The sequence below is a fragment of the Vespa velutina genome, chromosome 9 (assembly GCF_912470025.1).
Source record: "Vespa velutina chromosome 9, iVesVel2.1, whole genome shotgun sequence".
NCBI lineage: Eukaryota > Metazoa > Arthropoda > Insecta > Hymenoptera > Vespidae > Vespa > Vespa velutina.
In genome coordinates this window covers 7230872-7245871 of record NC_062196.1, presented here as the reverse complement: position 1 = coordinate 7245871, position 15000 = coordinate 7230872, and the positions used below count along the sequence as shown (strand labels likewise).

Below are 15000 nucleotides of genomic sequence, written 5' to 3'. Positions count from 1 at the left end.
AAAAAAAAAGAAAAAAGAAGAGAGAAAGAAAAAATGTACGAATGGAAGATCGATTCGATTCGATATATCAATAATTTTTTTGTTTTCTTTTAGTAATCATAATAAATCTATTTGATACGTCACATTTAACGAATTAGTCGATCGATATTTTTTTTTTTTTTTTTTTTTTTTTTTTTTTTAACGCTATCATCATTGAATCGCATATTTCTCTTAGTTCTATCAATCCTTTCTTCTTCCATCACTCCCCATTCAACCTCAGCTACTTCTCATTTTGAATCGCCGTGAAAATCGAAGTCCATCTCGTCACGAGACTTACATCGTAAATCTTTTCTCCCGACTTCTTTGGTTCTTGGCACAATTCCATTCACAGGGATCGATATTCATAAGTGCCCTTTCACGCCTTTCTCAAACTAGTAACAGTTGGTATGATGTTGTCCGATATGAGTTCATCGAACTCGTAAAAAGTATTACGATATATATTCTCAACGAAAGGATAATATCATCAAATTTACAGCTTTTTCAAATCTACAAGGGTAAAAACAAGAAAAAAAAAAAAAAAAAAAAAAGGAAAAACAAGAAAAAAAGAGAAGAGAGAAGAGAAAGAAAAAGTTAATAAATCGAACGGACAAATTCGAAATGGAAAACAAAAAGAAAAATAAGAAAAGAAAAGAATTTTTAAGGAAAGTGGAAATAAGGAAATAATGTTTATTTCGTTTGCGATTAAAAAAAAAAAGTTTGATAGACTCATTAAAAAAAAAAAAAAAAAAAAAAAAAAGAAATTTTATCGTAGAAAAATAAAGAGGGAAAAAGTAAAGAGATAAATGATTTAGATAATATTAGACAGTAGAGCACATCTATGCATATATGCATCGTATACGTGCATACATAATGTTTAGAATCTTAAAAGTCCTACCTCTTGTACACTTGTACTTGAACGTATCTTACTTACGCAAGGTGGGAAGCCGTAAATTCGATTAAATGAACGGTGTCAATCGTTGCAGTGTCATAAAGCTAGTAGGAGAACGCTTGTGAACAAGTAACAACGAGGTAAAACTTCTAGTGATAATAACTAATGGTGCATAGTGCTTGGATTCAAATTAAAAGTAGAAGTAGTAGTAGAAGAAGAAGAAGAAGAAGAAGAAAAATAAATAAAAAGAGGATACTTTAAATGGGAATATGTTGTTGTCCATACGTTTGCCAGAAGCTACGATTATTAAAGTCCATGTCAATTTTCACAAATTCGAGGGTAAATATCGTCAAATGAATATCATTCTTTCTTTGATTTTCTTTTTTTTTTTTTTTTTTTTTTTTTTTATACCCCAACGATCTTCGATATATAATAATTATTATTAGATGAGATTATATGATATAAAGAAAAAAAAAAAATATATGTATGTGTGTGTGAGATTATAAAAAAATTATGCATTAACTTACACGAAAGAAGAATGTTCTTTGTTCTTTAAATATATTATTGGGTTTGATCTATTATAGGTTTTTTATTATCATTTTTCTTTTTCTTCTCTTCTTTTTATTATCGAAAGGTCATCTCATTATTGTTAAAAGGCAAGATTCTATTCTCTATCGAACGTTTCTCATCTCTCAATCAACCTACCACACGATTCTTTATATCTATCTATATCTGATCTATCTATCTATCTATTTATCATTTATCTTTCATATCTATGACACGAAACATCCCTTTAATTTCTTCCACCATTTCTGAAACTTCTCCTTTTATTTAGTTTCTATAATATAAGGTTAAACGTTTACTTTTAAGAAATTCATGATTTTTTTTTTTTTTTTTTTTTTTTTTTTCTTTAAATACAGGGTAAATTCTTAAAAACGATATCATAAATTCGATTGCTCTTTTCCGTGACTTTTTAATATTATTTCCTTTTTTTTCCAGATCGTAAAATTACGAATTTAACATGCAATCCCTAAAAGTCTAGATAAAGTATAATTGATATTTAATAAAATCATCTGAGAATTTTTCGTCCCACCAAATGTGTATATATATATATATACACACACTTAGTGTATGTATATATATATATATATATACACACACTTAGTGTATGTATATATATATATATATATATATATATATATATATACACACACTTGGTAGTATGTATATATATATATATATATATATACCAAAAGAAAAACTTCTTTTTATACATATTTCGATTCGATACATACTTGAAATCTTATTTACCAAATGAATAGTCTGATCGTCGAAAGAGGTTTTTTTTTCTTTTTTCTTCTTTTTTTTTCTCTACTTTTTTTTCATTTCATTGGTCTCGGGTCAAGAGAGTTTTATTGCGTTAAGAGAGTCGTTGAAATCCGAATGGTTTTCTCACGAGACTAAAAGAAAAAGAAAAAAAAAAAGAAGAAGGAGAAGAAGAAGAGAAGGAGGAGTAAACGAATAAAAATATTGCCATTACAAAGAATTATTACGAGTTAATTATTTTCTAAAATATGGAGGATAATAACATTTATAGTATTTATATGTGCGAAAGTAAAATCATATTATATCGATATCATCAGATCTTTTATTGATCCTGTTCTTTCTGATTTATTTATCGACAACAAAATTTCTCAAATACTCATCGATTTGTTCAATCGTAATAAATCCTATTGTTAATAGATAAACATAACTTCGATCTGACGATTAATTCCTCTTTTTTCGATTGTTGAATCAATTTTCGTGATCATCTAAATTTATATTTATAGATGAACTGTGAGATCACATAATGTATGTATGTCCTGTGTAATACTTGAATATTTAGAAATCGATCGTGAAGCAAGCTTAACCGGTCTAATTGGGTTCTAATTGATTCCTACTAATGTCAATATAAGTACCTTCAAATCGAGATTACTCATACATGCAGATATACATACATATATGTTTCTACGTTAATAATTGCGATTCATCAAGCAATATTATATATTACTGACCATCTCTATCTCTCTCTATCTCTCTCTTTCTTTGGTTAGCAATAATAAAATTAACACGATTAGTATGTTTTATGATGAACGTTGTACATAGGAAATATAAGAGAAAATAGAAAATATAGTAGAAAATGATCAAAAAAAAAATAAAAAAAAATAAAAAAAAAAATTAAAGTAAAATAAAATAAAATAAAATAAAAAAAAAAAAAAATAAAATAAAATAAAGTTGAGACATTCCATGAGAGAAGAGACTGGCGAAAGTATCAAACGGTTTATCGATTTTCTTGGGACGTTTCGAGGGAAAGGTCAATAGGCGGAGCATAAACTGGGGAGGCTGTGGTTCAGGTTCAAGGTCGTCGGAGCAGGAAGTAGGGAATACAACAGTACACGTAGATCGCGTATATACGTGGAGAGAGTCGAGTGAGCCACCAGCATACTGGTGAACTCGGTCGATGCCGGAGCCAGTTTGTCTCTCCCTCTTTCTCTCCCTCGCACGTTTGTCCCCCACCCTGGTAACAATACCTCCCCTCCTTCTTTCTCCTATCATCTCACTCCACCCACCCCACTTCCAAGCTAAACGCAACGCCATCTCTATGACGAAAGAATTAAGAGAGTAGTGGTGGAAATACTGGTGGTGCTGGTGGTAGTGGTGGTACTGGTGGTGGTACTGGTACTGGTGGTGGTACTGGTACTGGTGGTGGTACTGGTACTAGTGGTGGTACTGGTGGTGGTGGTGGTGGTGGTGGTGGTGGTGGTGGTGGTGGTGTGGTGGTGGTGCTAGTGGTGGTGGTGGTGGTGGTGGTGACTTCCCGGTGTATAGTAGAAGCTGGTCGATACGACCGTGCTATGACCTAGGCCTAGCCAGGGTAGTCCTGGCCTGGTTCACGTCTGCTCTCTTCTCTCGCCAGCTGCACACCACTATCAGCTGAGCTATCAGAGTGTATATTCTTCGAGCGATATACAGAAGGAGAGAAAGACCACCCTACCAGTCGACTATCAACCCATTTTCAACCCCCACTTCTCTTTCTACCATCTACGCTCCCCCTCCCCCCCCCTCTCTCTCTCTTTCTATCTTTACGATTTACCTCCGCACAATCTCGAGTACCAGATTTCACGGCCGACGGACACTTGTTGCACCTTTCTGGCTCGACCGATCGACTCATACGATCAGTCCTGCGCCAAAGGAGATACCAAATCTGAATCAAAGACTAATTTCTGATATTCATCCTCTAAGATCGATCTATTTAATCCAATCGTCTCTCTTCGGGTCTTAATGTTCTGAATTAATGAAATAAAAAAAAAAAAAGAAGAGGAAGAAAAAAATGAAATAGAAATGAATCTTAAGGTATACAAAGAGTAAGTCATTCCGTAGCTCCGTCGAGTCCAACATAGGTGCTTGATATCGACCCAGACGGCTACTTCTGCATCCTATCCCTTCTACCATCCCAACACCAACACCAGCACCAGCACAGGATCGCCGGCGCGATCAGCACAGCCACGAGCAACCATCCCCACTACTTTCATCATCACCACCACCACCACTACCACCACCACCATTACTACCCTCTTCATTCCTCTCCCATATCGAACACCACAAGGGAAATTGTGCACGGAGAGTTGCTTTTCCTTCTACTACATATTACCACCCTCCTTTTATTCCATATCTGTACACACCGTACATATATATACACCGTACATATATACACACCGTACATATATACATACATAGGTGTGGTTACGCGCAGTGGGACATGCTTTCATCCCCTCCTCCATCATCCCTTAAACTCGACAACCCTCTCTCTTATATATTCCTCTCCTCTTCGAGCTAGAACTTTCCCACCCTCAGTTCGTATCCTCGAGCTCGACCGCGTAGGAAGCAGCGGCCGGGTGTCATTTCGGCCCGGGATGCCATGCCCGAGGCCGGTGCTGGTTCCTCCGGGAAATCGTTCCTGCAGAGAGCACGGGGCAAGGTACTCCGCTGGTTACGACGATCTCTACGTACGACGACTCACCAGGTGATCGTCCATATCCATTTTCGCTTATGCTAGCTTTCTATCAGTTTTCTATACCTTTTCTCCTCATCCTCCATCCTCCACGTTTTCTTTTCTTTTTATCTTTGTGGAATTTCTTTTTTGTTCTTTGTTTTCTTTTTCCTTTTTTTTTTCTTTTTTCTTTTCTTTTTTTTTTTTATTTTTTTTTTTTTTTTTGTTTCCTCTCAAGTGTCTCTCTTTTTCAATATAATACTGATCCGAAAATCTTGCATTTCTAATTTCTCAAGTGCTTATTAACAATAATTATTCATTATCAATAATATTTATCAGCAATAATCGTCAATATTTTTATCATCCCTCTCGAGTGTTTCATAATTCACGACGACTATGTCAATTCGTGTGTTTTTAATTTCCAACGAAAGTGGTTATCTATTGTCAATAAAAATATTGTCCGTTGTCGATCGACACACACTCTCTACGTGGACGTCCAATCGTGTGATTCTAAAATTTTTCGTCGCAGTGTTTAACAATTATTAATGAAAATATTGTCGAGAGTTATCGTCAATTTTATCATTATCTACATACATCAAGTGGCCCTCTCAAATTCTTTAAGACAAAATTGTTCCAATCGTTGTGACTTCGATATCCGTCAGTGCTTACGCATATATATATATATATATATATATATATATATATATATATATATTAAAAATAACAATGTCGTATCGAATAAATTAAAGTAAAATTTGGCTCGAATGTCAAATTGTGCAAATACGAATTGGATCGATTTGGACACATTGGCGAAGTTTTAAAGCCACGATTCGATTCTTCGAACGGGACCATTTGAACAGCATTCTCCTGGGATTCCAAAATCCCAAAAGGAGCTGTGAGTGAGAGTAGCTATATCATTCGATGGGTCCATCGAAACAAATATATAACTTTTAGATATTCTAATGTTAATCATTTTCAGTGATAATCAATCGTTTTTTTCCGATTGTTAATATTATCTATTGTTAGACATCGTTATTGCATATCAATGACTAGTAATAATTACTTCGTATAAAATGCATAAAATATATAGCAGTAAAAAAAGAAGAAGAGAGCAAAAAAAAAAAAAAAAGAAGTGTTTTACATATCAGAAGATTAATTCGACTTTTCGATTAGAAAATTAATTCTACTTTCGAATAATTTTCTCCTTTCTTCTCTCTTTTTTTATTTTCTTTTTCTTTTTCTTTTTCTTTTTTTTTTTTTTTTTTTTTTTTTTTTTTTTTTTCTTTTTTTTATCAAAGTTATGCCAACGGAATCTGAACGCTGCTTCTATTTAACTATATACATGCTTTAAGTCACGCACATAGAATGTAATTATATATGCATTGAAGAATGATTTGCATTGAGAAGAAAATATGCATTGAGAAATGTGAACATTCCCTTTTTCCTTTTTTTTTTTTTTTTTTTTTTTTTTTTTTTTTTTTTTTTTTTTTTTGTTTTATTTCTTCCTCTTTTGAAGTGAGAAAGAAAGATGGAGCAAGAGAATTTAGACTATATTCGTAGTACACTCGTTTCATATATATATATATATATATATATATATATATATATATATATATATATATATATATATATATATATATATATATATATATATATATATATATATATATATATATAAAAGAAAAAAAAGTGAACTCGTCCGACATATTAGAAATCCTTTTCGACGATATAAACTAACGTTCGTATTCTGACATCGATGACATAAAATCACCCCTCTACCTCGCTCCCTCTTCCTTCCTTCCCCACCCACCTATCCACCTACCCTGCACCCCAACCCATCCCTCGTTTCACTCTCAACGTTATTCCCTTATCGTTCTCACTGCCTACTTCGTGCGTGAATAAAGGATTGCGATCGTCTACGATAAAATGATACGTTTACAAAACCATTTTTTCTTTTTTTATTTTCTTTCTTTCTTTCTTTATTTTAGTTTTTTTTTATCTTTCTTTCTTAAATTTATTTTCTCTTAAAATCTCTATCCAGTGTATATAAATATTCATAATTATTTCACAAATAGGGATTATATGTCGAAGATCAAAATAATCATGATATAATTTATATCTTTAAAAACGTGTGCGAGACGTTTATTATTCTTTTAGAAAAATTTTACGATAAGATATGATATAGTAAGAGAAAAGCAGAGAAAAACATAACAAAACAAAACAAAACAAAAATAAAAAAGGAAAGAAAAAGAAAGAAAGTAAATAAACGTGCACATTGTATAAATCGTTTTATGCAATCTCAATGAAATATTAGAACATGACCAGTAATACTCAATCGTATTTCATTTATTTTCAATCGCAAAATGTGTTCACACGTATTCATAGAAATTTTCAATATCGAATAATAATACAAAAGGATAAAATATATATAGATATATTGTTATATAACATTATAAAATATAAAATAATTCATCCGATCTTATATTTGGATCATAAACAAAATAATTGACATTAATTTCTTATTAATTATTAATAATAATTAAATAACAAATTGAATTAAATAAATCGTTAAATATTTTATCTAACGATTCGTTTATAAATAGTAACAAAGATTACACCCACTCTACATAAATATATATATATATATACATATATATATGTATATATATAAAAGCAGATGATAGACGTTACATGATCCCTATAATACCGACCAAATGATGATATACTACCAAATGCAAATCGAAGGAGTTAGGAAGGATATAAAAGGGGAACATCGATTTGAAACTGACCCTTTCGATCGTGGCAAGTATTACTTCTCTCGTTCTGATGATCGTAGTTGCATCCCTCTCAGGATTTATTTTCAGCTGGTTTCAAGCGAGAGTATACGACGTCAGTTAAAGCGGATAGTATTGTGTGCTTTTGTTTAACTATTACGATCATAATAATTATACAACTAAATAACTATTCATATATATATATATATATATATATATATATATATATATTACGTATATTTATGTATTTGAACGTTGAAAGATAAAAATACTTATCTGTTAATATTCGAAATGCTCATACTGTCTCCAAAATAGATAGCTATTACGTATTCATCATCTAACATCAGGTTAATACTAGGCTTATGTGCTATGGCGAGTACACCACGACTAACCATAGCACGTTTTACGAGATCGATATTTGTCGGCTGATGCGGAATTGCGTAGATTAGATAGCGTCTACTGACTCTATCTCTATCTTTTTCTATGTTTTCTCTCTCTCTCTCTTTCTCTCTCTCTCTCCTTTTCCATATCAAATAAAATATACCCGAAAATAGTGTGTACCCATTACATATATCCTAAAAATATATTAAATTCAAAATATATTTAGAATTATTCAATGTCAATCAATCGTGGAAGAAAAAAGATGGAAGATGAATTACTAATTCTCTCTCTCTCTCTCTCTCTCTCTCTCTCTCTCTCTCTCTCTCTCTCTCCCTCTCTCTCCTTCTCTCTCCTTCTTTTTATATAGATATAAATGTATCCTAATAATACGTAATGCATCTATCTGCAAGTATTCGAAAAATATTTCTTATCTTTATTTATTTGGTAATATTGGATAATAATTATGAAAGGAAGATGATATGAAATTTTTTGTTTTTTACTTTTTCTTTTCTATTTTTCCTTATCATATTTTTTTTTTTTTTTCCTTTTCTTTTCAATCACGATAAAGTTTAAACGAGCACGCTCATTATTATCCGACTTTGTTCCATAACGTGCAGTACCATGCGGTACCAAACTGTACCCAGCTGAAATGTTGTCTACTTTACAGAATTTATCATAGAAACTCTACTTAACGTGTGTGTCGACCATTTAAATGGGGCAAAAACGATATTTAAATGCACGTACTCAAATAATTAACGATCGGGAATAAATTAGGATCGTTAATTATGTTGGGATTGTTTCATGATATTAGATTAGTTTGAATAAAGAAAAATAATAATAGTAATAATAATAATAATAATAATTCGTTTTATAGCAATCCTATGAATTGTTTTCTAGTCTTTAAAAAAATAATATCACTCTAAAATAATATTGACACTTGTGATATAGTTCATTGAAATTAATTTCTTTTGTTCCTTTTTTTTGTCCCTCCATTTATAAAAATTAAATAATTCGATGATAGTTCCTTGAAATTACACCAATTTGAAATATAATTATTTAATTTCCTTCTGAATTATGCTCATTTTTTTTCTTTTGTTTTTTTTTCTTTTTTTTTTGGTTTTTTTTTTGTTTTTTTTTTTTTTTACTTTTCACAAATTTCAATCAAATCAATCGGAACTTGTGATAAGTATCGTGTAAGAAATTAGAATGATTTTAAATTCTTAGAATTATTTTCTTTTCTCTTTCCTTTCTTTTCTTTTCTTTTTTTAATTTTGTATTTTTTTCCCCTATAAAGATTAAATGACTGGATTTAATTACGAATTGAGATCATTTTTGTTCTTCTGCTTTTATTTTTTTTTTTTTCTTCGTTTGAGTCTTGTAATAGTTATGGGAGAGAATTTTTTGTTGGGAAAAAAATATATTGATTACGTATGTAAAGGTCGACGGGCATGGCGCGGAAACGGTTCCAGAGCTCGACGAGGAGATGGAGAAGGTTTTTGCGATGGACGTCGGAGAAAAATTCGACGTAGCCCGGCTTGGTTCACCTACGGAATCGGCAGGATCCGATCGTGATCGTGATCGAGGACCGCCACGATATGGAGACCGTGACTTTAATCGTACGTAATGAAATTACGAAATAAAAATATGAGATTAAATTAAATGTCATTGGTTTTATGCTGTTATCGTTAAACTCCGATGATAAAGAATAACAAATTTTATTGGACGATATAACGATATTATTCGATATATATATATATATATATATATATATATATATATATCGAATATATATATGTGTGTATATATAAATAAAAAAAAAAAGGACTTTAATTTTCTATTTTTCGTGTTTACAGAACATCGTAAGAGAAGTTATCCACATCCCCACATGCCACTAAAGAGTTTACACTCGAGATCTATGAGACGACATCTTTCACCGTAAGTTGATTTATTATATAGAATAAAACAAAATTTTAACCATATATATATATATAATTAAATTGAGTTGGTTAATAATTAATATAAAAAAAATTTATAATATTTTTAATTTATATATAATAATTTTATTTATACAATAATACTATGTGTGTACGTGTTTTACTTATTATCATATAAAAATAATATATTACGAGATATAATACATTTCATTAAAAAAAAAAAAAAAAAAATATATATATATATATATATATATATATATATAAATATATATATTACTTATATCTCAAACGTTAGAATGAAATAAAAAAGAAAAAAAATAATAAATATATAAAATAGAAATGACATGTATAGATAGAATAAGGTAGATCCTATAAAAAAAAAAAAAAGAAAAGAAAGAAAACACTACTATAATTTATTTAGAAATACAAATAAATATTAACAATTTCAACGTTACTTATTAACCAACATCAAAAACCTAAGATGTAACTGCCAACGTGCATTTATTAAATCCAATTAAATAGACAAAAACATTTGGCAAAGTCTGAAAACATTATCGTATACATATATATATATATGTGTGTGTGTGTGTGTGTATATATATAGTGAAGGATCAACGACGGAGGTGAGTCCAGAGGAGGAGGAGAGAAATGGTGGACATGGTAACGAGATCGACATATTGGACAATGGTCCATCATCGACTAATGATCCCGAAGTCGACGAAGAGGGAACGGAAGAAACCGAAAATATAATTAGCAGTGGTAGCGAGGCACAAATCTCTGAAAGAGCTGCTTCCGGTTTCAGCGATGGTTCAACCTCAATTGGTAGTCCAAGAGTACAATTCGAAAAGATCCGAGAAGAGGATTCTAACAATTTGAATCAGGATGATGATAATAATCAGGCAACAAGCTTAGCTTCCCCACCAACATCTTCCACAGCCCATGAGGACGATCGTAATAAATGTCGAAGACATCAAAAGCACGAGCACAAGTGAGTTTGGCGAGTATTAACTTGGTTCAATAAAATGAATCAACGGGGACTCGAATTTCCTATCTCTCTCTATACATATATATTTGTGTGTGTGTGTCCTATGTCTGTGAACATTTGTTGGGATAAGAACAAAAATGATTCACGGTTGGATTAACATTTTCAAGGAAGAACATTGAAAGTCTAGTTTAACAGCAGGCACGATAGCCAACGAAGAAGATAACCATCGTATTATAATTGTCACACATGTTTACTTTACTTTCATATTTCTTTTTCTTTTGTTGTTTTTCCTTCTGTTTTTTTTTTCCTCTCATGATTTTCTTCTCAGTAAATCGCGCAATTTTTTTTTTCTTTTTTTTTCTTTTTTTGTTTTTTGTTCGAATACTCGTTGGATTACACAATCCGTCAACTTGTGAACTCGAGAATTCTTTCCTTGTTTTCACCTTTGCATAGAACATCAACCTACTTTCATAATCCAAAGAAAACAAAATTAGTCCGATAAGATGAATTGTCTTTTTGGTCTTTGTTGTCACGAGTGTCGTGCACGTGTCACCCAACTTAAGAAGAGTTAAACGACAGAAGAGTCTACATCTTGGTTGGTGGTAGAGCTCGAAAGGAACTCTCGAATGTTTCTCAGTGCCATGGCGATCAGCCAGAGATTTGTCGTGTATTCCCGATCCACTTGGTCGGGAAGAGCGACTTTCATTGTCCTAGAAGATAGTTTTGATCTTCTTTGTCGTGGATGAACAACGTGGTGATAGTGTGGTAAAGAAAATTATCTACCAAAGTTGGTGCTCCTTTACTTCTCTCTCTCTCTCTCTCTCTCTCTCTCTATCTATCTATCTATCTATCTATCTATCCATCCATTTATCCATCTATTTCTATTTCTCTTTCTATCAAAACGTAATTTAAAAGTAAAACAAAACAAAAAATGTCATCGTCTATGTGACATCCAACATTGTTCTACAAGCATGTTCAACACACGTGAACGTACTCCTGAACGTTGTTTGAAGATCGGACAAGCCAATAAACGGTATTTAGGAGTCATTCATTCGATCTATTTTAATTTGTTTCTTTTCTTTTTTTGTTTTTTTTTTCTTTTTGCTTCTTTCTAATCACGTGTTTTCGAAAAGAAAAGAAAACAAAAGTGAAAAGAAGAGAGAAAAAAACAAATCTAGATTAGATAATTCCTTGAAAAGAAAAATCATATTGAACGATCAAAATATATCTAGAAAATTTTACCTAGGAGAAGATTCCTGACATCAACTTCTCCGACACGTTCATATCTCGTGTCTGCCTGTCGTTCGTCTATCAACTGACGTAAGAGACTGTAGACGACTAATTCATTGCCAGGGTCAGTACCAAAATGGTGCTGGCACTTGTTCGCATACCTCCTCCTTGTAAAATACGTGTACACGGTACACGTGTGACGATCGCAACAGAATTAGATTAAACAGATTTCTTTTTCATAGTAATAATAATAATAACAATGATGATGATGATGATGATGATGATATAATAATAATAATGATAATAATAATGATATAATAATAATAATGATAATGATAATGATAATAATAATAATAATAATGTGAATGAGATAGAGTCAAGACAATGAGAAGATAACGAGCATGATGAGAAATTAATGATATTTTTATAATACGTTCGTTACAGAAGACATCATCACAAATCTAGGAAGTACTCTTTACAAGAGGATCCACAATGGAGAAAACGTTCTGGAGCTGGCTTTCCGGATGGACCTGGTATTCTTGCCAGGAGAGTGAGTGTACAGCCGGAAGAAGCGAGTACTCTTCAGGAATTGGACATAGACGATTTGGAATCACACAGGAGCGACGATCCACGTGGAATGAGACGGCACAAGGCTGCTCATTCCACGATACAGATTGGCCGAAAAAAAGAAGGTGGTATACCACATGAAGCATTCAAGAAAATGTATGATCATTCGCCTCATGAGGTGTTTGTTCAATTGGACGAATTACATGGGATCGGTGAGGAACGTGAATGGAGAGAGACAGCACGTTGGATAAAATACGAGGAAGACGTTGAAGAAGGTGCTGACAGATGGGGCAGGCCCCATGTTGCATCCTTGAGCTTCCATTCGTTGCTCAATCTTCGTCGGTGTCTTGAAACCGGCGTGGTACTTCTTGATCTTGAAGAGAAGGACTTACCAGGACTTGCCTATAGGGTGGTCGAACAAATGGTGGTTGAAGAATTGATTCTTCCAGAAGATAGATCGGTTATCATGAGAGCACTTCTGTTAAAACATAGACATGTGCACGAGCACGATCGTGGATTTCGTTTCGGTGGAAAACGCAACTATTCCAGTTACACCAGTTTACAGGTTCGTTCGTTTATTAATGATATAGGAATTCGTCATGTTTTTTAGGTTAATTATAAGCAAAAAAAAAAAAGAAACAGGTTCTTGGATCACGGTGGTATATATAATAATAATAATAAAAATAAAAATAAAAATAAAAATAATAATAATAATAATAATAATAATAATAATCAATAGACATGAAAGAGATTTTCTTTGTTATTTGATTCTAATACGTTCAAAAGAAAGTTCCCACGCTTATTATATATATAGTAAAAACTCTCCCAAATCTTATAAGTAAATAGCTATAGTAAATTAGCAGGAAAATTTGAGGTGTATCTGTTTAAATCAGGAAAGTAATTTATCGACGTCATATAATATTATTTCCACAGTCCATCTGGCTGGAGGAAGAAGAGGCTGCACGAGGAGCCACTGAAAACCATGTAACCCAAAATGTAAAACAACAAAAACATTCGTATCCCGAATTTTTTGAATGCAGTTGCAAATTTCTTTTATTTTTTTTTTTTTTTTTTTTTTTGTTTTTCACATTTTTCTATTATACGCTATATTCTTTTCTTTTTTTCCTTCTGTTATTTACTTTCTAGTAAGCTATTATTATCAAGTTATATATATATATATGTATTCTTCGTTCAAGATCATCTTTAACATGAACTTACAAGGTCAACAGATCATGCACTACGTTCTTCTAATCTATTTCTTTGTCTAGACTGTTATGAACGTGCGTATTTAATTAAAAATGAATTCATGAATTATGTAACGACCTGTAAGTCCATGACACGCAATTTTAGCACCCTTCCATAGTTAGCGATTTTTCTCTTAATTTAATTCAAACGGGTTCCTTTCTTTTTTCTATTGAGATCTTAGACCTCTTTACAATATTACTATTTGTTTGTCAATAGCTACGATTTTCCTTGGCTTCATTTTAATTAGGTATCTTTGCACCCTTATCTATTATATATCTTTTACCTACCTTTTGAATCTTATCATTTTTTAATTTCTTTTATTCGTTTTTTCGCATTAATTCGTATATGTATATTTCGTGTCATTATCGCAAGCGGTGCATAGGATTTCCTATTACTTGATATATATATATAGTTGACTTAGAAATGAGAACAGTAAAATACAAATCTACATATACCTAACGAAAATATATAAAAAGGTATAGGTAGATCGCTAATCTCTTGAATCTTTTTTCTCTTTTTTTTTTTTTATTATTATTATTTTTTTTTTTATTTTTTATTTTTTTTTTTATTTATTTATTTATTTTTTTTTTTTTTTTTCTTGATACAGACATTTTCAACAGCTATGTGTTGATGATAACGATCAGAAAACCTATGCCCGTTCTTTTTGAACACCATATTATTACGTGTATTATTAGAAACCTATGACGACAAGCGTATATCTTAATAAATATATGATGAAAAAAAAAAAAAAAAAAAAAAAAAAGAAAATTTAATTTTATTTCACAGAATTTGAACGACACAAAACCTAAAATCGTTTCGTCGAACTTGGCTTTGGATAGCAATCATACTATTGTCGATATAAAAGAAGAATTGACATTTACAAGCAGTAACGAGGATCTTAAAAAGGGACAAAACGAGTACATATTGAAAAGAATTCCAGCGGGCGC

At 31.6% G+C, this 15000-nt stretch overlaps 1 protein-coding gene across 9 annotated transcripts in view; it reads left to right on the top strand.

Annotated features, from left to right (window-relative positions):
• LOC124951459 (anion exchange protein 2) overlaps nucleotides 1–15000 on the top strand; it is a 34019-nt gene that overhangs the window by 16134 nt on the left and 2885 nt on the right. For 5 of the 9 annotated variants that reach the window (XM_047499873.1, XM_047499875.1, XM_047499872.1 and 2 more), the window contains exons 3-8: nucleotides 9531–9708; nucleotides 9946–10027; nucleotides 10631–11014; nucleotides 12686–13373; nucleotides 13742–13804; nucleotides 14840–15000. The exon at nucleotides 14840–15000 is cut by the window's right edge and continues 434 nt beyond it. In XM_047499873.1, the coding sequence (XP_047355829.1) occupies nucleotides 9531–9708; nucleotides 9946–10027; nucleotides 10631–11014; nucleotides 12686–13373; nucleotides 13742–13804; nucleotides 14840–15000 (1556 nt within the window). Of the gene's footprint in view, nucleotides 1–781; nucleotides 1247–4120; nucleotides 4971–9530; nucleotides 9709–9945; nucleotides 10028–10630; nucleotides 11015–11877; nucleotides 12045–12685; nucleotides 13374–13741; nucleotides 13805–14839 lie in introns of those variants that run through there. The other 4 variants (XM_047499871.1, XM_047499870.1, XM_047499869.1 and 1 more) reach the window with 4 other exon arrangements.